Raw genomic sequence first — 23,328 nt, 5'->3', positions numbered from 1 at the left:
ACCTCAAAACTCTACAGAGGGTTGTGTGGATGGCCCAGTACATCACTGGAGCTGACCTCCCTGCCATCCAGAACCTCTACATCAGGTGGTGTCAGAGGAAGGCCAGAAAAATTGCCAAAGACCAGCCACTCAAGCCAAAGACTGTTCACTCTGCTACCGTCTGGCAAATGGTACCGGAAGATCGACTCTCGGACCAACAGGTTCCGAGGCTGCTTTTACGCCCAAGCCATAAGACTGCAACATATGTAATCAAATGCTACCCAGACTATCTGCATTGAACCTATCTTGCACTCTATGCAGACTCACAAGACTATACCCACTCACTCACACACACTACTCTCACACATACACCTCATACCGATGCCACACACACACTTTCACACTTGTATTCAGCGCATGTGACAAATACAATTTGAGTCAGGGAGCCTGTAGCTTTACAAGAAGTGAGGTCAGCCATGAGGAAGCGTTCAAAGCCAGAGAAAAGGGTGGGTCACTCACATCTGGGAAGGTATTTTGTTTGTTTAATGCTATACAGTAGAAATATACCAAAATCATCCATTGATTGACCTGAACTGAGATGCCATCCCACTGGGCACAGACGTTAATTCAACGTCTATTCCACGTTGGTTCAATGTAATTGAATTGAAATGAAGTGGAAACAACATTGATTCAACCAGTATGTGCCCAGTGGGATGAAGCTAACTGGAGGAGTAAAAGGTCAGCCAGGCTACACAGGGCTGGATGGCTCAGGAGAAGAGGAGACGGAGATGGCTCCCACTACATACTCTTGTCCTCCCTGGCCCTGCCCTGTCCTCCACAGCCCAGTGAAGAGCCTGTCCTCCATGGTCACAGACAGCTTACCAGCGATGCTGGGGGATGGAGCCTGGGGTTGTGGCTGGGGGTTTAAGCCTGGGGATTCAGGGTCCTCAATGTGGAGAGTTGTGGGATCTATGGAGTCTTTCAGGGGCTCAGGGAGAGCCACAGAGGTAGGGGCAGAGGAGTAACTCTCTGATAGACTCATGGCTTGGCTACTGTTTTTGTTGTAATTGTCCACCCTCGGGTCCATCCCGCTGGACTCAGCCCTCAGTGTGTCAGATGACCGACTAGCTGCGTCCTCATTGGCTACAGTCTCATTTCCTGTACCTTTATTGATTGACTCCTTAACGTCTGTGCTCTCATGCGCCACACCCTCATTGGTTGCTCCCTCACTAGCCGCCCCCTCATTGGCCTCCTCGTTGGCTGTGCTGGCAATACGTAACAGCGTGCTGTGGTACCTCGTGTCCAGAGGATATCCTGCACTATTGCCCCTCTGTAGGGGTCTGAAATTCTGCCTCTCCAGGGAGAGCGAGTAACGCCCACCAGACCCCGGGTCGCTGTACTGCTTGTGGCGCTGCCACTGTTTGCGGAGGTGGATGCACGAGCGGTACCGGGAGTGCAGCGGCGACCCCTGCTGGTCGAAGCGGGGATCATGATGCAGGAACTCATTGAACACGGCGTCCGTTTTCTTGTCGATGCTGTAGTCACGTCGACGTAGGCGAACGGGCCGAGGCGAGGGCACGGGTTGGGGTGAATGTAGCGGTGATAGTGATTGTGGTGGTTCTTTGAGGGTAAGCATCTGTCCTCCATTAGGGGACATTGGGGACCTCTTTACAGGTTTCTCTTCCACCTCAGTACCCTCTCGCATCTCATCCTCCTGCTCCTCTTGGAACACCTTGGCCTCTAGGTTCTCACTGACGGAGCCCTTCCTCCAAGAGCTAGTGAAGAAGAGCCTTTTCTCAGATGCTGTCTTCCCCCGGGGGCCTCCAGGGGCCCCAAACAGCCTGAGCTCCTCAGGGGCCCGTATTGGAGCCTCAATGGACATGTACCCGCTGTCCATCTGCAGAAGCTTCCAGCCTCAGTCTCTCCTCCTACTCCCCCTTCTCCTCCCCCTCACTATCTCTCCTCTGAACCCCCCTGTTAACCATCTTTCTTCCAGTGTCCCTGTATTCTGCTTCCCCCTCTGTCTCCTTCTGTCTTCTGTCTCCCTCCTCCCTTTCCGTGTCCCCATACTCCCATTCTCCCTCCAGTTCATCGCCAATGTCCTGGGAGAGGCAGGCAGTGAAGCTGGACTGGCCTGCTGCTCCTCCTACCGAACACACGCTGTCGACGTCGCTGCGTATGGACTCTCTGTCCGTGCTGCTCTGGTCCGAGGAGGTATACTGCTCCAGAGAGGCTCGTAGGCTCCAGATGTCTCTGCACAGGGAGGGCTGGGTCTCAGAGCTCTCCTGTCGACTGATACACACTGCAGACCCAGACCTTGATCGAGGCCCTGGATCTGCCCCTATCCCAGCACCTAGAAACCCTTCTAATCCTGATCCTAAATCACTGATCCTCACCACTGATGCCCCTAGCCCTACCTCCACTTCAAATTCAGCCTCTGGTCTGGCCCCCACCTCTATCACTGACTCTAACCTGGCTCCTGTCTCTGTCTCTTTTTCTGTTCCCAGAACAGCCCCTACATCTGTCTTGGCTCTTACACCCATTCCTGCTTCTGCCTTTGAAGTGGCCCCCAAACCATCCACAGTCCTTGCCTTTATCCTCATCTCAGCTTCTTGCTCTGCCTGGAACCTTTCTCCTCCCTCTTGGGCTTCATCTGTACCCAGACCTTCCCATACCATTATCTCTGCTCCATGACCCACCCTTTGTTCTGTCCCTAAAATATATGCCCCTTCCTCTGACTCTTCTCCTGACCCAACCCATACTTTGAACTCCTCTCCTGCTTCTGTTCTTGTCACTGCCCCAACTTCTGCCCATGACCTTGTCTCTTTCTCTGTCCCAGCTTCTCTCAATAATCCTGTCTCTGTCATCTCCACAGGCTCCTCCTCTCTCCCCTGGGCGCCAGGGTGCTCTGGTGGTGGGTGAGTCACGTCTCTCCCTCTCCTACCTCTGCTGGCAGCCTCCACCACCGCCTCCCCCTCTAGCCTGTAGAGAGACAGAGAGAGACGTCAGGTAGATTCACCATCGAACAACACCATTCAGATTTAATAGGCCGATAACCAATAAAAATGTTAATGTTGGTCCAACCCACTGTTTGTTAGAAGTAAGAGTCTGTGAATAGTACCTGCCGAGGGAGGGTGAGGGTGGGCAGGTGGGGGGAGATAGAGACCTCGCAGAGAGATGCTGGAGGCTGCTGATCTGGCTGTGTGTGGGGGGGAGGGGCTGGGGGATGTCATGGCGGAGAGGGGGTGAAGGGTGAGGAGGTGGTGAGTCCTCTTCAGTTGGGACTGTGTTATCACTGGCTGCTCTCTGTCTCTGAAACGGACGCCTCTTAGGAGAGCCTGGGGGAAACAAAAAAATATAATCACTTAAAAATGGTCTATGGTGACCAAAATATGACATTTTGGGAACACTGGGGTCCATACACCTTTAAAGATAACATGTTTGAATGATGCTATTTACAACAACAAAAATACACAAATATGGATTTATAGTGCAGTGTGAAAAAAAATGGTTTTAGTACAGAGACTTTATCCAGAATAAGATTGACGTAATATGAGTTGGTTTGGAGTCTTGTGGAGCGTTTTCTAACATACTTAGACACATTTTCATAATGAATTGTAGCCTATGGGAAGTGACTGTGTAGCGAAACAAAATATAGATCAAGATCAACTACAAGCACAGAAAGAGTGAAAATAATGTCACATGTAAAAATGGGTGAACATGGTGTTTCAAAACGAAACTGAATTGCCAGCCACCAATTTTATCTGAACAAGTAACTAATTTTATAGCGAACCTGAATAAGAAATGTCAAAATAACACTTGGAAATTCAATACCTGATGTTTCCTATAGTCCTATAAATTATTTTTCACTGATTAAAACCTCTTTGGGCTAGGGGGGGCAGTATTTTGACGTCCGGATAAAAAGCGTGTCCAAAGTAAACTGCCTGTTACGCAGGCCCAGAAGCTAGGATATGCATATAGATTTGGATAGAAAACAGTAAAGTTTCTAAAACTGTTAAAATAACGCCTGTGAGTATAACAGAACTGATATGGCAGGTGAAACCCCGAGGACAAACCATAAAAAAAAAAGAAAATTCAGCCTACCACTGTTTTCAATGGCTGTCATGTTTATTATGAGGCGAAATCCTCCCAGATTGCAGATCCTAGGGCAGTCCTCTTTAAAGAAAGAGTTTCAGGCTTGTTTTTGGAAAAATGAGCTAGAATTTGTAGTTTTTCTAAGTGTCTCCCATTTTGGCTGTAGTGTTTTCATGCGCATGGATGAGAGCGCGTTCTTGTTGTTTATCTCCGGTAAAGACAATAACGATTTTCTGTCTTAAATTTGATCATTTATTTACGTATTAGGGTAGCTGAGGTTTGATTATAAACGTTGTTTGACTTGTTTGGAGAAGTTTATTGGTAACGTTTGGGATTCATTTTGTATGCATTTTGAAGGAGGAAAACCGGTGGAATATTGAATGAAGCGTGTCAGCTAAACTGAGTTTTTGGGGTTATAAAGAAGGACTTTATCGAACAAAAGGACCATTTGTGATGTAGATGGGATCTTTTGGAGTGCCAACAGAAGAAGATCTTCAAAGGTAAGGCTTTTATTATATCGCTATTTCTGACTTTCGTGGCGCACCTGCCTGGTTGAAAAATGTTTTTCATGCTTTCACGCTGTCCTCAGATAATCGCATGGTGTGCTTTCGCCATAAAGCCTTTTTGAAATCTGACACAGCGGATTAAGAAGAAGTTAAGCTTTATTTTGATGTATGACACTTGTATTTTCATGAATGATAAATATTTATATTTTTGTAATTTTATTTCGCGCTCTGCAATTTCACCGAATGTTCTCAAGGTGGGTCGCTTGCGGAACGCCTGCGCCAGAAAGGTTAAATAAGCCATTTAGAAGGTATTACTAGTGCCAAAGAAAAGTAGCTAGCTGGGTCATTCCTACATTGCGGTGCCTTTTCTGTCCACAATAAATATAATTACTTATTTAGTGTAAAATATGGATTGACCACTTTTTTTCAGGGGACGTAGGCATTTTTCCATGTTCCTGGGTGTTATATTTCTAAGTAATTATGTTATTGTCCTAGTTAATTTCTCTCATCAATAACGTTTTTTTTTCATGATTATTATATAAAATGTATTTATAATAATTGTATTTAAGATTTTCTGGGTGTTTTCATAGTCCTCTTTAAAAGAACCGATCCAGAGCTCTGGGGTAAAAAAGAAATAAGCAAAAGGACCCAGTTATCTTTGTATTCACACTGCCTTTGAATGAGGACTCAACTCTTTTGCCAGTTCACTTCACCTATTTTGTGGTCCGAGTCCACTTTGCATTCGCATTGCTATGTTAGAAAGGAACTAAGATCTTTTCCCAACATTCACTCAATGCACTCTGGGTTTTTACAAAGTGCAGGACAAGCCATTCCATCAGAATGAGTTATCGGACAGCTAGATATACCAGGGCTGACAACTTTTGAAGATAGCTTGGAGTGAGATTTGCTATGTGAATTTAATTGCTCCCTGGCAGAACTTCTAGATTGGGGGTCTGCGAGTCCTCCCCCAGGGAAATTGTACTGTTTTAAAGCTAATTTCCTGTAATTCTATGTATTTCGACATGGTTTAGGCCTATGACCAGGGTAAAACATGTATAATAAAAATGAACTGAACACTAAAAATTTGACGATGTTGTTACTTTGAGATTTTGGGGGGATGAAATTGAAAGTCTGCTAATATTTTTTTTATATGTATTTTTCGGTGGTTTGACACTGTATTCAGACAGTAATGAAATGAGATGGGGAGACCGGCAAATGGGAGAAACAGTGGGAAGGTTGGAAGCAGGGATTGATCCCTGTTCTCAGGTGGAAAGTCTGTTGTGACATGTGCCAGGGAGTGTTACCACTAAACCAAGGCTCTGAACAGGAAATACTCAAATTAATGGTTGATGGCAGTGGGTAACCAAATCATAGATTGCAGTCTCCTTGTCCATATACTGATTTCAAGGTAAGGAACCAAACACTTTGTATTTTGTGTGAACTCTCTCTTTAGAATAGGCTGGAAGAAAATCCTACTTGCTCTCCAGGGGGGTTGATCTATGTTTCTCAAGTGCTGGGAGTTTGAAAATGTTCTTGTTATAACATTTCATTTCTCAAAATCACCCAAACTTCAAGAAAAATTTAATGAATCTCAATATTCATGTGGTTTATGCCTACTAGTTGAAGATCCTTGCCATCATCTTACCCTACATAAATACAATGTGTTTATGAGTTGCAAGTTCCCCTATCATCTCTGCCTAGCATGTGCACAATATTTGAAATGTCAAATTATATGAGGCCTGGAGCATTTAATATTAAATGACTTATTCAAAACTATCCATGAATAGCTGCAAAAATACATAGCCTCATATAATTAATTTTAAAAGACACAAGTAGGCATATCAGATTTCAAATATGTGATTACACTGGCAAAATTGGGAAGAAGTATAATAATGAAATAAGTATGGGGAATAACAGTGTTCTTGCTGATATCTTAGCCCATTGTTAAGAATGACACTTGTTCCACTGATCAGACTAAATAAACTAAATAGATAATACAATCTTCTGAAGACAAGATGACATAAATATGCCCCTACATCCTAACCTAATATTTTTTATATTTAGTGTCCACCCTCTTTTCCTAGATGCTAATCAGGTCACCCTACCAAACTTCCCTGCTAAAACATAGGTCTGTCTGCTGCCTTTTCGTTGTCACAGCCTAAATTCCAATCACCAAACGAGGGGACTAATGCAAGTGTGGATTAAATCAACTTTAGTACATGCTGTCAAAAGGCTAATGGACAAATTAGAAAAATAAAAGCAGTACTTTTATATGCGTGAGCTATAAGTGTGGTTAAGTGAGGGTGAGATAAGGGTCAAATGCGTGTCTCACGGCCAATGCGTTTAGTTAAAAGACAATAATAATTGTAATCAGAAAATACTATTAACATGTAAATATTATTGGTAACAGAATAAATAGCAGAAGAATATCTGCAGCTTCAATAATGCTATAATTTAAAATTGTACAACCAATGAACAGTATGCCCCTTTAAGAGATACAATGTATTTTGTACCCTATGTTGTGATTCTCACCAAATATGCTGTAGTAGGTTTGTCACACTGTTCAAACCCCACAATCAAATAAACAGTTTATGAAGCTCTCTTAGCCTATAGATCACATACTGCAAACAAATAACCTGAACTAAAAGCTCACACATGAATACACACCCCTGCACATCATCATCGCTCTTCTGTGGCACCAATGTGAGGGGTTATGGCACGGGAAACGGTGTTACAGTAATTTAGTGTGTGGTGCGGGAATAATGACAAGTGAACCTGGGGAGCTTTGTGTTCACATTGCCCTAAAAAAGTGAACCGGACCGCGGAATTCAGGCAAACTAAACTCAGACCACCTCTCGAGGTCTCAGTACGGTTTGCTTCAGGAGCTCTTTTTGAGGGTCTTAGTTCCTTTGTAGTGTTCATACAGCACTAAAATTTAAGCGAACCACACTGAGTACACAAACATTTCAAAAACACCCTCCGATATCACTTTCCACCCTGTTAATTTGTTGTAATTCTCCTTTAACCCTCCTGTTGTGTTCGTTTCTTTTTAATTAATTCTGTGTTCCCAGTCCAAAATTACTGCCCCATTATAGCTGATTATAAATCCATAATAATACATATATTATCACCTAATGTTGTGTTAGATCTTTTTATCAACTTAAATGTTATTGTAAACATTACAAGTTTGGACTTCTATTTGCTATTTATGGCCTGTAGGCCTCATTGACCTGAGCTCATACAACTCGTTTTTGAGTAAAAAAAGCATAATGTATGGATTATTTTGACTATAACAAATACTCAGATGAAACATATTGTGCTATTTATCACAGACAGTTACTTCACTGTCAGTTTCCTGGCCTCTCTCCTCCTCACCAGTGTCATGATCAAGAGCCTCACATACAGTATATCGTTTGGTCATTGTGCTGCCACAGATTGAATTGTGAACAGGGCCTCAAAAAATCTTTATATACCAGAGCTGCGAGAAAAGTTCTACATATTATTGAAACAATGTTGTGATTGTTTGTGAGAATGCCAACAGGTGTGGTTCCCGTGGGAGAAAGATTCTATTGGGGAAAGGTTCCCGTGGGGGTTGCCATGGAAGCCAAGAAGGGGAGTGAGGTGCGTGTGTGTGTGTGTGTGTGTGTGTGTGTGTGTGTGTGTGTGCTCAAACACACACATGTGGGGTTCTGGGAGAGGAAGTATGTCCATCTGATGAATGGGCATGTGCCTGAACTCAATTTTATACACTAATTGTAGTCTCACCCGTTAATTTCTAATGACCGGTCAAAAATGACCGGGAACACCACAGGTGTATAAAAGTTAAATAAAACATCCAAAATGTAATGCAAATCATCAAAATGTATTTTGTGTTAACAAAGTCATGGAACCTTATGACAATCAGATTAAATTAACTACATTTTTCAGAGAGAGAACTTGCAAATAGGTTCAATTCGACCGGAACACAACAGGAGGGTTAAGAAAACAACCCCTTCCTACAATAAAACCACATTCAGAAAGTGTCATAATTTCTTTGGTGGGAAAACAACGGTGAAAAGTTAAATATAAACACTCAGTTGTATCTATTTTTCCATGTTATAATGCAGTATCTCCCACTCATACATTTCTGATCTGTTAGCCTATATTATAAAGATGATAGATTACAATCCTGTTAAAGTGTTAACCATTATGCTAGCTCCATTTCACTCACTCACAGAGCTATGCCTAATTTAGGCTCCAAATTTCCACCGTTAGGATTATGCACCTAACAGGTTGAAAAATGCACCCAAAAAAATGTTTCATTGCATGAGCTTGTCTAATATGTTTTTCTGAAGGTCAAACATCCTTTTTTTTAAATATATAATGCTACACATACATACATACATACATACATACATACATACATACATACATACATACATACATACATACATACATACATACATACATACATACATACATACATACATACACTTTTCCCCCCAAAAGTTGAGGTCCAAAAGGCACCGCATTGTAGGAATGACCCTAGCAATGTTTTTATGTCTCTAGCTAGCTAGCTCTGTCTTAAGAAAACTACTGAACACAACCACTGACCACAGCTACTGACCACACAACTATTGAACCACATAACTACTGGCCACAAACACACAATTTATGACCATACAACTACTGATCACAACTGCTCGCCATAACTACTGAACACAGCCACGCAACTACTGACCACTCAATTACTAACCATAACTACTGACCACAACCACACAACTACTGACCACACAACTACTGACCACAACCACAAAACTACTGACCACAACTATTGAACCACACAACTACTGACAAACTACAGACCAATACAGACCACAACTACTGAACCACACAACTACTGACAAACTACAGACCAGTACTGACCACAACTATTGAACCACACAACAAAGGTTGTGTTGGCTGAATACCTCCCTCTGCAACTGGAGCCTGGACTTCCTGACGGGACGCCTCCAGGCTGTGAGGCTAGGCAACAACACATCCGCCACGCTGACCATCAACACGGGGCACCTCAAGGGTGTGTGCTTAGTCTCCTCCTGTACCCCCTGTTCACAACGACACGATGGTGGTAGGACTGATCACCGATGATGATGATGAGGCAGCCTATAGGGAGAAGGTCAGAGACCTGGCAGTGTGGCCCAGGACAACAACCTCTCCCTCAACATCAGCAAGACAAAGGAGCTGATCGAGGACTACAGGAAACAGAGGGGTGAGCACGCCCATATCCACATCGATGGGGCTATAGTGGAGCGGGTCTAGAGCTTCAAGTTCCTCAGAGTCCACACACACAGTTGTGAAGAGTGATCGACAGCACCTCTTCTCCCTCAGGAGACTGAAAAGATTTGGCATGAGCACTTAAATCCTCAAAAGTTATACAGCTGCACCACTGAGACCATCTTGACTGGCTGCATCACCACTTGGTATGGCAACTGCAAGGCACCAGACCGCAAGACGCTACAGAGGGTGGTGAGTATGGCCCAGTAGATCACTGGGGCTGAGCTCCCTGACTTCATGGACCTCTTTACCATGCAGTGTCAGAGGAAGGCCCAAACAATCAGACTCCGGTCACCCAAGCCATAGACTGTTCTCTCTGCTACTGCACGGCAAGCGGTACCAGTGCACCAAGTCTGGAACCAACAGGACCCTGAACAGCTTCTACCCTTAAGCCATAAGACTGTTAAACAATACTGATAAATAGCTAATCAAATGGCTACACGGACAACAACCTCTCCCTCAACGTGATCAAGACAAAGGAGATGATCGTGGACTACCGGAAAAGGAGGGCCGAGCATGCCCCCATTCTTATCAATGGGCTGTAGTGGAGCAGGTTGAGAGCTTCAAGTTCCTTGGTGTCCACATCACCAACAAACTATCATGATCCAAACACATCAAGACAGTCGTGAAGAGGGCACGACAAAGCCTATTCCCCCTCAGAAGACTGAAAAGATTTGGCATGGATCCTCAGATTGTCAAAAAGTTCTACAGCTGCACCAGAGAACATCCTGACTGGTTGCAACACTGCCTGGAATGGCAAATGCTCGGCCTCCGATAGCAAGGCACTACAAAGGGTAGTGCGTACAGCCCAGTACATCATTGGGGCCAAGATTCCTGCCATCCAGGACCTGTATACCAGGCAGTGTCAGAGGAAGGCCCTAAAAATTGCCAAAGACTCCAGACACCATAGACAGACTCATCTGCTACCACGCAGGAAGCGGTACCGGAGCACCAAGTCTAGGTCCAAAAGGCTTCTGAACAGCTTCTAGCCCCAAGCCATAAGACTGCTGAATAGCTAATCAAATGGCTACCAGGACTATCTGCATTGATCCCCCCCCCCCCCCTCTTTTTTTACACTGCTGCTACTCGCTGTTTATGATCTATTATCAATGCATAGTCACTTTAACGATACCTACAGTTGAAGTCAGAAGTTTACATACACCTTAGCCAAATACATTTAAACTCAGTTTTTCACAATTCCTGAAATTTTATCCTAGTAAAAATTCCCTGTCTTAGGTCAGTTAGGATCACCGCTTTATTTTAAGAATGCGAAAATGTCAGAATAATAGTAGAGAGAATTATTTATTTCAGCTTTTATTTATTTCATCACATTCCCAGTGGGTCAGAAGTTTACATACACTCAATTAGTATTTGGTAGCATTGCCTTTAAATTATTTAACTTAGGTCAAACATTTCGGGTAGCCTTCCACAAGCTTCCCAAAATAAGTTGGGTGAATTTCGGCCCATTCCTCCTGACAGAGCTGGTGTAACTGAGTCAGGTTTGTAGGCCTCCTTGCTCGCACAAGCTTTTTCAGTTCTGCCCACACATTTTCTATGGGACTGAGGTCAGGGCTTTGTGATGGCCACTCCAATACCTTGACTTTGTTGTCCTTAAGCCATTTTGCCACAACTTTGGAAATATGCTTGTGGTCATTGTCCATTTGGAAGTTTCACTTGCGACCAAGCTTTAACTTCCTGACTGATGTCTTGAGATGTTGCTTCAATATTTCTACATAATTGTCCTCCCTCACGACGCCATCTATTTTGTGAAGTGCACCAGTCCCTCCTGCAGCAAAGCACCCCCACAACAAGATGCTGCCACCCCCGTGCTTCACGGTTGGGATGGTCTTCTTCAGCTTGCAAGGCTCCCCATTTTTCCTCCAAACATAACGATGAGCATTACGGCCAAACGGTTACATTTTTGTTTCATCAGACCAGAAAACATTTCTCCAAAAAGTACAATCTTTGTCCCTATGTGTAGTTGCAAACCGTAGTCTGACTTTATGGCAGTTTTGGAGCAGTGGCTTCTTCCTTGCTGAGCGGCCTTTCAGGTTATGTCGATATAGGACTTGTTTTACTGTGGATGTAGATACTTTTGTACCTGTTTCCGCAAGCATCTTCACAAGGTCCTTGCTGTGGTTCTGGGATTGATTTGCACTTTTTGCACCAAAAGTACGTTCATCTTTAGGAGACAGAACGCGTCTCCTTCCTGAGCGGTATGACGGCTGCGTGGTCCCATGGTGTTTATACTTGCGTACTATTGTTTGTACAGATGAACGTGGTACCTTCAGGCGTTTGGAAATTGCTCCCAAGGACGAACCAGACTTGAGGTCTACAATTTTTTTTCTGAGGTCTTGGCTGATTTCTTTATATTTTCCCATGAGGTCAAGCAAAGAGGCACTGAGTTTGAAGGTAGGCCTTGAAATACATCCACAGGTACACCTCCAATTGACTGAAATGATGTCAATTAGCCTATCAGAAGCCTCTAAAGCCATGACATCATTTTCTGGAATTTTCCAAGCTGTTTAAAGGCACAGTCAACTTAATGTAAACTTCTGACCCACTGGAATTGTGATACAATAAATTATAAGTGAAATAATCTGTCCGTAAACAATTGTTGGAAAAATTACTTGTGTCATGCACAAAGTAGATGTCCTAACCGACTTGCCAAAACTATAGTTTATTAACAAGAAATTTGTGGAGGGTTGAAAAACGAGTTTTAATGACTCCAACCTAAGTGTATGTAAACTTCTGACTTCAACTGTATATAATCGATTAGGAAATATTGGCTATCCTATAACTATAACACAAGCGGCTATAATTCACCTCAAGCATCTTCCTCAAATGGATTTTACTTGTAGACTACCTGAAATGCTGATATTTACATTGTAGCCTACTATTCCCTTCTCTACCTAAATCCGCAGGCTAACAATAGATAGCTATCCATTTTCATACATGACATAGGCCTATAATATTTTCATATTTTGATTTATGCTTTAATATTGAATATGTCCCTTTTCGATGATTTTCCACAAAAACAAGTGTAGGTTTGTGAAATCTTTCAAGCGTAAGCTACCACGAGACTTCACAATTCAAAGCCTGCATATTTCAGCTCCTGTCATCCTAATTGTACTTGTTGGGACCCGCAAATAATTTTTTAAATAAAGGACCACTGCAATATAAAATCCCAAAAGTTGATGTGAGGAAGCGGCACCGCTGTCAACAGTGCTCGATATAGGCCTAATGTTGATGATTTGTTACAGAAATACCGCACTGAGTGACTCAGAAACTGAAGGGTCATATTTTCTGTGGAAATGTATTTTATACTATAACATGCTGACCACACCGCTCGCATCGCGTGCGCTGCAAAATACACATACATGTTACATGCTGACCACACCACTCGCGTCGCATGCTCGAGCATTGCAAAATAAATGTACACATAAATGTTATTCAATCATTGCACCCACACTGCTCGCGAGCACCAACGAGCGTCTGTGTTGACAAGCGCTAAAATTGAAGTCATTTCTATTTGTGATGCTGAACGTGGTGCAAGTCCTGCCTCTCCCATCTCCTCATTGGTTTATAGAAGCATATATCCACGTGTCATCTCCTCATTGGTTATACCCACATGGGTGATTCAAAGATGAACTGATGTCTACACTCCAGTCCGTTGTAGTAATACACCGTAAAGTTGGATGCCAACCGCCATATAAAGTCCAAAGGAAGGAGGAGATGGTGAGAAAGGAATTCGGGTTACCGTTTTATCTGTCGATTAATTAATTGTCAGAGTAGAGGACTTTGTGCATTTCAGATAAAATAACAACCCAATGTTTATAACCCAGGACAAAATTAGATAGCAACAGCAAGCTAGCTAGCTAAATTGCAATACATGTTTAATGCTTTTCGTCCTGTACCCAAAGATAATATAATTGGTTCGGAGTTTGTTTTGATATTTCAACTTGCATGTCCTGATCGTGTCTGTTGTGGGGTTACAAAATCAACATGCGAGCGATGGCGCACGTCCGGTTTGGTCAGCATGTAAGGGAGTGAAATTTCTTCACCAAATTTGTATTTTCTCGCACTATAAGCCTGGTCCTGGGTGGACACCCTATAAAAATAAATATATTGCGTGATCATTGTGGAACGGATACACAAAAGTGGTGGTTTGAACCTGTTAAGACAGCGATGTGCACATTCCAATGATCCAATGCGACAGTCTAGATGGGATGAACGGGACAGTAAGAGAAATGTCTGATACTGGGTTTAGGAAACACTTTTTTGTTGACTATTCTTAGAATGACATCTTTGAAGCATTGTTCATTACCACTGCCACTGTCTGCTTTCCCACTTTGTGACAGTGCCATTGTAAATATGGTCCTACTGTATAAAATATATGGTAGCCTGACAACAATGAGGTGACGCCATTTTTTAGGCTAATCTACAGCCTACATTGTTTAAGATATTCTCCTATTACATTTGATGTACTGTCAAAGAAATGCGCGGTTGCATGAGTTCATTAGTAATTGGCAGAGGCAATCAATGTTTTAGGTAATATCTAGCTGTTTACATAATTTTGTAATGCGAGAATACACTAGGCCTACTTCCACATATTTGTGAAGGTTATCTAGAATACAGGTGGTATGGGATTATCCCCGACCAATGGTGTGCCTGTTGTTTCGCCTATTGTTAATTATTGAACATGAAATCGCTAATTTGCTCACTCCCCTTGACAAGTACGAATGCTCCCATTTACTGTTCTGCTATATATTGGTGCAAAGTTTGTGTTTGTCGGAGCAGACTCACCTTGGGGTGACACCAAATTACCGTAACGCCTCCATGTGTAGTTATGGTGACCTGCATGTGTAGTTATGGTGATGCCAGGGGAGATAATATGGCATGCGCAATCATTTGAATTTCAAGACAAGGGCGGTTAAACTTGTCTCTCATCATTTAAGGTAAACATCCAAATCACAATTTTTCTTACTTTAGCTGACTCGATTAAGCATTTTGATAACTGTTAGGCTATATTTTTTAAACTGTAAGCATTTCAAGTTGCATTAATCAACTTTCGAACATTGGTTTCAAATGGTCATCAAATATTTACTTTGCGTTGGTTTTACTGGAAGATATCTCAAAGATATAGGCCTAACTATCTCACTATGTAAACTTCTTCCACTACCATTAACATGAATACTTTCAGCCAGCTGAGCAAGCACACAGTTTTACTGAAACTTCCTTTTCTTGTTTCAATTTCTATTTTCAGCTCAGACATAATAGTCCAAAAAGTTTAACTTTATAAACCAGACACATGCCTCTAACCTCACTACATGACCTCTCACCTTTGGCGTCTAGACTGGTGGCACGATGGCTGCTGTCAAACTTCCACTTCCTGAAGTAAGGCCCTGCCCCCTCCAAGCTGGCATGACGTCTCAGTTTGCAGAAAAACTGCAGAACGGAACCCTGGTGGCCGGGGACCGGAAACGTTCCCCTCACTCCTCTCATCCCCCTCTCTCGCTCTCCTTCCATCCTGACCCATTCCCCGTCCCCTACAGCCTCCGCCTGTCAAAGCAGATACAGAGAGAAAGACAACGATGGAGAGTGAGGGATGGAGGAGATATGACTCAAGACAAGAAGCAGCAGCTAAGCCTCTAGGGAAACTTCACTCATCTTTTCAGTCTGTGACAATAATGTCTCCTCCCAACTTCCTGCAGCTATCCTTTTCTGAGTAATTTTATATAAATTGTCCTATTTTATGTGTACTATTGCAAAGTTTTTTACCCCCAATCCATGTTGATTTTCAGTGGTTTTGACAGAACAGATATGAGTAGGCCTAGAGATTGGGAGATAATGTAGATATAGAACCCAAACCACAGTCACCAAGGGGCATGTGTGGTCCATCAGAGTCTGTATTGCCAATTTTTTAAAAGCTAGAATCCTTACTTGCAACATCCATTTTTGGACTGATAAATCATTGTTATGTACCCATTGATTCTTAAAGAATATTACTTATAAAAGCTTAGTTCAACTGTTGTACCCCACCAGGACCCCAAATATAAGCTTGTTTCACTCAAATGTTTGTAAACAAACACTGTATAGCCTCAAAACATGGTTAAAATTATACATTTAATATCATAGATGGTCAGTCCTTGCATCCATAGCTGTCTTTGAATTTGAGAGTGGTTACATTTCTCCAGCCCCATTCCCTTAGCTTTTTAGCAAAACATTGGCGGGGAAAGGACCTTTAAGTGTGTGTATAAAATCATGTATAACACTCACAGTTCTAGAGCAGGGGGTCGGGGGGCACAGGATTGGCGGACTGTGGCTGAGTCTGGGGTCCAATAGAATGTAATGGTGGGTGTCTCCAGGGAGGGCACCACTAGAGCTCTGGCCCAACCAGGTGGGCACAGCCCTCTCAGAACACTAGGGACAACACACGAGATCGAGTTAGCATTTATTGGTTGATCCTATGTTTTTTTTTGCCATGGAAAAGTAATCATGCTAAATGTAAATGTCTCAGAGGCTTGTTTACCTGGTAGAGGGGGAGTTTGGAAGCAGGTGGTTTGTTGACGTTAAGGCTGCTGATCTCTGTAGACTCACACTCCATGATGGTGAGGATCTTTAGGGTGGAGGGTGGGGGGGCCATGTGGAGGTGGGTCAGACGGGCCTTCTTCAGGTGATGGAAGTCCCCTTCTGTAAGGGTGTACCTGAGTAGGAGGAGAGGAAGGAAATGGTATCTAACTTTCATTTAGTCAGGAGTTCCTGTTGGATAAAGAGATTTTGTTTTTCAAGGAAGACCTGGCTTCAAAGACCTTAACATTTTATGGAGACAAAGCTCCACTTCTACCACCAATCTGCAGTTAAGGAATGTTTGCTCACAAGCATAATTCATTGGCTGATCCTGATGACCAGGATGGAATTATGTGATCCTTCCTTAACCCATAGGAAGTCAAACCCAGTTGACTACTTCAAAATGATGAAAGTCCTCAATGGTACTGCCCATGCTAAAACTGTCTTTTGGGCCCTAGAGACCTCCATCTATCTCTATGGTTGCACCATCAACCTGAATGATACACGGCAGCCATTTTGTGAGTAACATTGTCCTGTACCTGCGTCCTTTGTCCTGAGTCTGGCTCTCCTTTTCGTAAAGTGCTGACTCATTGAAGGAGACGCGGCGTCCAGTAGAGCAGGTGGACATGAACCTGTCGGTCTCTTCATCATGGCAGCTAGATGCAAAGAGAGCATCTGACTCATCCAACCGGATGGTGATGTCTGAAGAGAAGGAGAGGAGTAACAAATAAAGAAAAGGAGGACGTGTTAGTTGTGTAGCTTATTCCGTGTCTTAACTGAAGTAGAATGTACATCCGCCGTACCTTGTGTGGGCAATGAATCTTCCACATAGGTGGTATTAGTCTTTTCTGGATCATCACTGGCCCTGCACTCAGAGGAGAGAAAAGAGAAGAAAGAAAAGAGAAAAAGAGAGAAATACACTGAACAAAAATACATGCGACAATTTAAAAGATTTTACTGAGTTACAGTTCATATAAGTCAATTTAAATAAATTCATTAGGCCTTAATCTATGGATTTCACATGACTGGGAATACAGATATGCATCTGTTGGTCACAGATAGCTTTAAAAAGGTAGGGGCGTGGATCAGAAAACCAGTCAGTATCTGGTGTTACCACCATTTGCCTCATGCAGCGCGACACATCTCCTCTGCATAGAGTTGATCAGGCTGTTGATTGTGGCCTGTGGAATGTTGTACCACTCCTCTTAAAATGGCTGTGCGAAGTTGCTGGATATTGGCGGGAACTGGAACACGCTGTCGTACACGTCAATCCAGAGCATCACAAATATGATCACTGGGTGACATGTCTGGTGAGTATGCAAGCCATGGAAGAACTGGGACATTTTCAGCTTTCAGGAATTGTGTACAGATCCTTGCGACATTGGGCCGTGCATTATCATGCTGAAACATGCAGTGATGGCGGCGGATGAATGGCTCGACAATGGGCCTCAGGATCTCGTCACGGTATCTCTGTGCATTCAAATTTCCATCAATAAAATGCAATTGTGTTCGTTGTACGTAGCTTATGCCTGCCCAAACCATACCCCACTGCCACCATGGGGCACTCTGTTCACAACGTTGACATCAGCAAACCGCTCGCCCACACAACACCATACACGCTATTTGCCATCTGCCCGGTACAGTTGAAACCAGTGTGCCAGTGGCCATCGAAGAAGACCATTTGCCCACAAAAGTCAGTTACGATGCCAAACTGCAGTCAGGTCAAGACCCTGGTGACGATGACGAGCATGCAAATGAGTTTGACAGTTTGTGCAGACATTCTTCAGTTGTGCAAGCCCACAGTTTCATCAGCTGTCCGTGTGGCTGGTCTCAGACGATCTCGCAGGTGAAGAAGCCATATGTTGAGGTCCTGCGCTGGCATGGTTACACGTGGTCTGCAGTTGTGAGGCCGGTTGAACGTACTGTCAAATTCTCTAAAAGGACGTTGGAGGCGGCTTATGGTAGAAAAATTAACATTCAATTCCCTGCAGTGGTGGAAAAAGTACCCCATAGTCATACTTGAGTAAAAGTAAAGATACCTTAATAGAAAATAACTCAAGTAAAAGTTACCCAGTAAAATCCTAGTAGAAGTCTAAAAGTATTTGGTTTTAAATATACTTAAGTATCAAAAGTTAATGTAATTGCTAAAACATACTTAAGTAGCAAAAGTAAAAGCAAAAGTATAAATCATTTCAAATTCCTTATATTAAGAATGAACCAGATGGCACTACTGTTTTTTTTATTTATTTACGGATAGCCAGGGACGCACTCCATCACTCAGACAAAGCATTTGTGTTTAGTGAATCCGCCAGATCAGGGGCAGTAGGGACGACCAGGGATGCTCTCTTGATAAGTGCAGGGAGTGTATGGAGTAAAAAGTACATTCTTTTATTTAGGAATGTACTGTGGTGAAGTAAAAGTTGTTAAAAAGATAAATAGTAAAGATACCCCCAAAAGCTACTTAAGTAGTACTTCAAAGTATTTTTACATAAGTACTTTACACCACTTATTCTCTGGCAACAGCTCTGGTGGATATTCCTGCAGTCAGCATGCCAATTGCACGCTCCCTCAAAACTTGAGGCATCTGTGGCGTTGTGTTTATGACAATACTGCACATTTTAGAATGGCCTTTTATAGCCCCCAGCACAAGGTGCACCTGTGTAATGATCATGCTTTTTAATCAGCATCTTGATATGCCACACCTGTCAGGTGGATGGATTATCTTGGCAAAGGAGAAATGCTCAATAACAGGGATGTTAACTAATTTCTGCACAAAATATGAGAGAAACATGCTTTTAGTACGTATGGACAATTTCTGGGATCTTTTATTTCAGCTCATAAAACATGGGACCAACAATTGACATATTGTGTTCATATTTTGTTCAGTATAGTATTATTGGTACTGTCTCTTTTCCCTTTGGCTGCAAAAATAGAACTATCTCCAAACATCACAGATTGAATGCTCATTTTTATTTCACTGAGCAGTAATCCACTTCCAACATAATCACCCTAACACTGTGTCTCCTAATCCATCTACACAGACATGCAACAGTATTATGCTGTCTTATTCAGTTAATACGCAATGGGTACGTTCAGAGTAAGCCTAAGGGACATGACCTATAATACTGTAGTTGTGGTTACTGTAGAGGAGAGAAGTGTGTGTGTGTGTTTATGCGTGTGTGTACATGCTTGTGCGTGTGTGTTTGTGCATGCGTGCGTATTTGTGTGTGCGTTACCTGGAGTAGCGGCGGCCGCCCACACAGCAGCGGTGACAGAACAGCGACAACAAGGAGAGCAGGATTAGAGTGCCCCCAGCGAACACACACAGCAAGATCAGCAGGAGCACATAGTTCTCCACCCGCCCTGCCGACACTGGCAGCTCCTGTATAGAGGGAGAGACTACAAGTGTCAGAGGCCTAGTACCATTTCTGCCCCTAGTACCTTACCCTAGCCTAGCCACTACCCCTTTGGGCCAATGGGAGTAAGTAGAAGGTGTCCAAATAGATCTGTGGTAAAGGGAACTATCTATCTATCTCGAGGACTCATAAAGAGTGACTGAACACACCGATTCCACATGTGTTTCTCTGCTGCTCATTAAGAAAGAAAATGAGATTTCAGTCTTGGGGTGAGGTTAGATGTTGCCATTACTGATGTTTGTCCCCCATGAGACACCATAAGAACAAAGCCCGTATCACTTCCCGCAAAATAGATAACTCAAGAAATCTGTAATTAATGTTGACGTTTTTGCAGAGGTTTTAGTCGCACAATTTTACATCTAGCTAAGGTGTTTGGTGAAGTATTTCTAAAGCTAAATAATTTGCAACGTGTGGTCTAATGTAAAAAAAGGTCTGATCCGATGCGCTGATGGGAAGGTCTGTCTCACTGTCTGTGTGTTCTGCGGGAGGATTGGATATAGTGCAATCACTGCAGCTGTGTTTCCCGTGTTAGTGGGCAAGTGATCATTGTCGAAATCAAAACCCAACCGTCAAGTAAGTCACGACGAACTCACTTAAACTCAGTGTTGGACCAGACTGACTTCATGACCAAAATGATTTACACTTTGTAGTCAATTTTGACACTAGAATAAATGTCACTGACTAATATTGATTTCACATATGCTGTTTTCTTTCCAGTGGCGACCCGTCATTCAGGGCAGCTGGAGCAGAACCTGTTTAGCAACAAAGAAATATATTTATTTTTTGTTAATAAAGACGCATACAAACATTCTCTTTTTTGCTTTCTTGAATAAGGCAGCTCCAAAATGAAGGTGTTTCTGTAATGTCTGCTTCCAACTCACTCTCAAACACATAGATCCCCTGAACTCAGCTCACTTTCCAGATCCCAATCACCTGAATTCTGATCACCTGTATGTCATTTACACACACTATTTACTTCAGTTCTTTGTACCCCATCATTGTGAGGTATTGTTACACATTCTAGTCGGAGCTCTGTTTATGTCCGTATTAGTCCTGTGTATCGTAGTTTTTGGCCATCCTCACTAACGACACCTTTTTGCCTATTCCCTGCCTGTACTTTTGCCTATTCCCTGCCTGTACTTTTGCCTATCAGATTTCCTGTCATCAACCTCTTGCCTGATCTCCCGGACTACATTATTAGCCTTTTCCCTGCCTGTACTGTTACCTTTCTGGAGTCGCTGTGTATGACCTTCTGCCTGTCCCTGGACCCAGCTACCTGCCTCCTCCTGTGGTCCTTTACTAATAAACACCTGCTGCGCACAGCGCTTGAAACCAGCACTCTGTCTCCCATCGTACTCATTACAGTTTCAACCTAGCTCAGTGCTTTCTGTGGTGATGGGGCAGCCAGTGGAAAATACAGAGTGTAGGAGTTGGTAATGTTCTCTAGTTGTGTCACCACAAAATCTACAGGGAGAGCTAGAAAGTTCAAGCCCCTTGGGTGCTGCCATAGATTTACATTAGAAGTGCCCATCCAAGAAGGTTCAAGGTCATTGGCCACAGATAGAAATACGTCAAGTCACATATCTACCATAGCTTAGATTGGACTGATCATGTCAAAATCTTAGCTCGATAAGCAGTCATCATCCTGAATCAAGTCGACAATCTACTGGTAAATCCTTCTCATATGAAGAGAAATTACAGGTAAAATGTATTGATGCTCATCAGCCATTGGTACATAAACATTACACAAGTTGGAAATTACAAATTCAACAATGAGTGGTTTGGAAGGAATCAGTGGCTAAATGCAAGCGTTGCAAAGCAATCACTAGCCTGCTATTCAGTGGAGTGTGTATGTGGTCCAAGTCTGGGTATAAGGGTCTCTTTTCCAAGCTTAAAAGAATAAATATTCACTTGCAACCACATGGGCCAGAAAAGGTTGAATACATTGGCCATGCTGTCAATCCAACATGACTTCTGCTGCGTTCAAAACAACTGGAATCTCTGAACTGGGAAATCTCAGACTTCAGTGAGTTCAAGATAATTGGGAATTTACATTTTGAAAGGTAATCCAACTCGGATTTCTGGCCTCTTTCTAGAGCTCCGACCTGAAGATCACTGACGTCATGATTCAACCTTGTTTTTTTCCCAGAGTTCCCAGTTGTCTTGAAAGCACCATAAATCCAGAGAATGCCAGACTTTGATGACAAAGTTTGATGACAAAATTTGCCCACAAAAAGGACCACCGCGCCACCTTCCTGTTCAAGTGAGCACAGCACAACAAGGTGAGTCCAAAAGTGTATTGTATGATGCTGCATAAATTATGTAATATGCCAGGGAGATATGTATGTTGTGTAGAAAGCCGTTAGTAGCCTCACCCTAATAATAATTTGGTCCCTTTCCCCCTCATAACTTAGCCTACTGTTCTTACTTGGTGGTGCACATGTAGCCTTACAGCCTGTTTTAGAGAAAAGTAATCATTGAATATTCGCCGTGCAGTCACTTATGACTACATGGCCAGGCACGACTCCAACACCATCATTAAGTTTGCCGATAACACAACAGTGGCAGGCCTGATCACCGACAACAACAAGACAGCCTATAGGGAGGTCAGAGACCTGACCGTGTGGTGCAAGGACAACAACCTCTCCCTCAATGTGATCAAGACAAAGGAGATGATCGTGGACTACAGGAAAAGGAGGACCGAGCACGGCCCCATTCTCATCGACGGGGCTGTAGTGGAGCAGGTTGAGAGCTTCAAGTTCCTTGGCGTCCACATCACCAACAAACTAACATGGTAAGTGGGGCCAAGCTTCCTGCCATCCAGGACCTATATAATAGGCGGTGTCAGAGGAAAGCCCATAAAATTGTCCGAGACTCACCCTAGTCACAGACTGTTCTCTCTGCTACCGCACGGCAAGCGGTACCGGAGCGCCAAGTCTAGGTCCAAGAGCCTTCTAAACAGCTTCTACCCCCAAGCCATAAGACTCCTGAACATCTAATCAAATGGCTACCCCGGACTATTTGCATTGCCCCACCCCCCTTTACGCTGCTGCTACTCTCTGTTATTATCTATGCATAGTCACTTTAATAACTCTACCTACATGTACATATTACGTCAACTAACTAGTGCCCCAACACATTGACTCTACCAGTACCCCCTGTCTATAGCCTCGCTATTGTTATTTTACTGCTGTTCTTTAATTATTTGTTAGTTTTATTTTTTACAACTGCATTGTTGGTTAAGGGCTTGTAAGTTAGCATTTCACTGTTGTATTCGGTGCACGAGACAAATAAAATTTGATTTCATTTGTCTGCTTATATGCCCCCTTTATTTATTCTACCGTTCTGACTTGGTGTACAGGGAGAATACTGTAAGAACGCCCTATGTTCTCAATTCTGTCGCTGTACATTTCAAAAGTGCTGAACAAATAATTTTATGGACTACGTCC

At 43.1% G+C, this 23,328-nt stretch overlaps 1 protein-coding gene across 1 annotated transcript in view; it reads right to left on the bottom strand.

Annotated features, from left to right (window-relative positions):
• Window positions 1-1,907: 1,907 nt before the first annotated feature.
• Window positions 1,908-23,328, bottom strand: part of LOC115169163 (voltage-dependent calcium channel beta subunit-associated regulatory protein-like) — a 37,258-nt gene continuing 15,837 nt past the window's right edge. Inside the window, exons 3-11 of the mRNA XM_029724661.1 lie at window positions 19,700-19,845; window positions 17,267-17,328; window positions 17,003-17,165; window positions 16,426-16,600; window positions 16,173-16,316; window positions 15,236-15,455; window positions 14,700-14,750; window positions 3,101-3,317; window positions 1,908-2,961 (exon numbers count right to left, since the gene is read on the bottom strand). Coding sequence (XP_029580521.1) covers window positions 1,908-2,961; window positions 3,101-3,317; window positions 14,700-14,750; window positions 15,236-15,455; window positions 16,173-16,316; window positions 16,426-16,600; window positions 17,003-17,165; window positions 17,267-17,328; window positions 19,700-19,845 — 2,232 coding nt within the window. The remainder of the gene's footprint in view (window positions 2,962-3,100; window positions 3,318-14,699; window positions 14,751-15,235; window positions 15,456-16,172; window positions 16,317-16,425; window positions 16,601-17,002; window positions 17,166-17,266; window positions 17,329-19,699; window positions 19,846-23,328) is intronic.

Source organism: Salmo trutta, chromosome 31 (assembly GCF_901001165.1).
Source record: "Salmo trutta chromosome 31, fSalTru1.1, whole genome shotgun sequence".
In the NCBI taxonomy this organism is placed as follows: domain Eukaryota; kingdom Metazoa; phylum Chordata; class Actinopteri; order Salmoniformes; family Salmonidae; genus Salmo; species Salmo trutta.
Note: the sequence above shows the minus strand (reverse complement) of the source record. Positions and strands in the feature narration are given on the sequence as shown.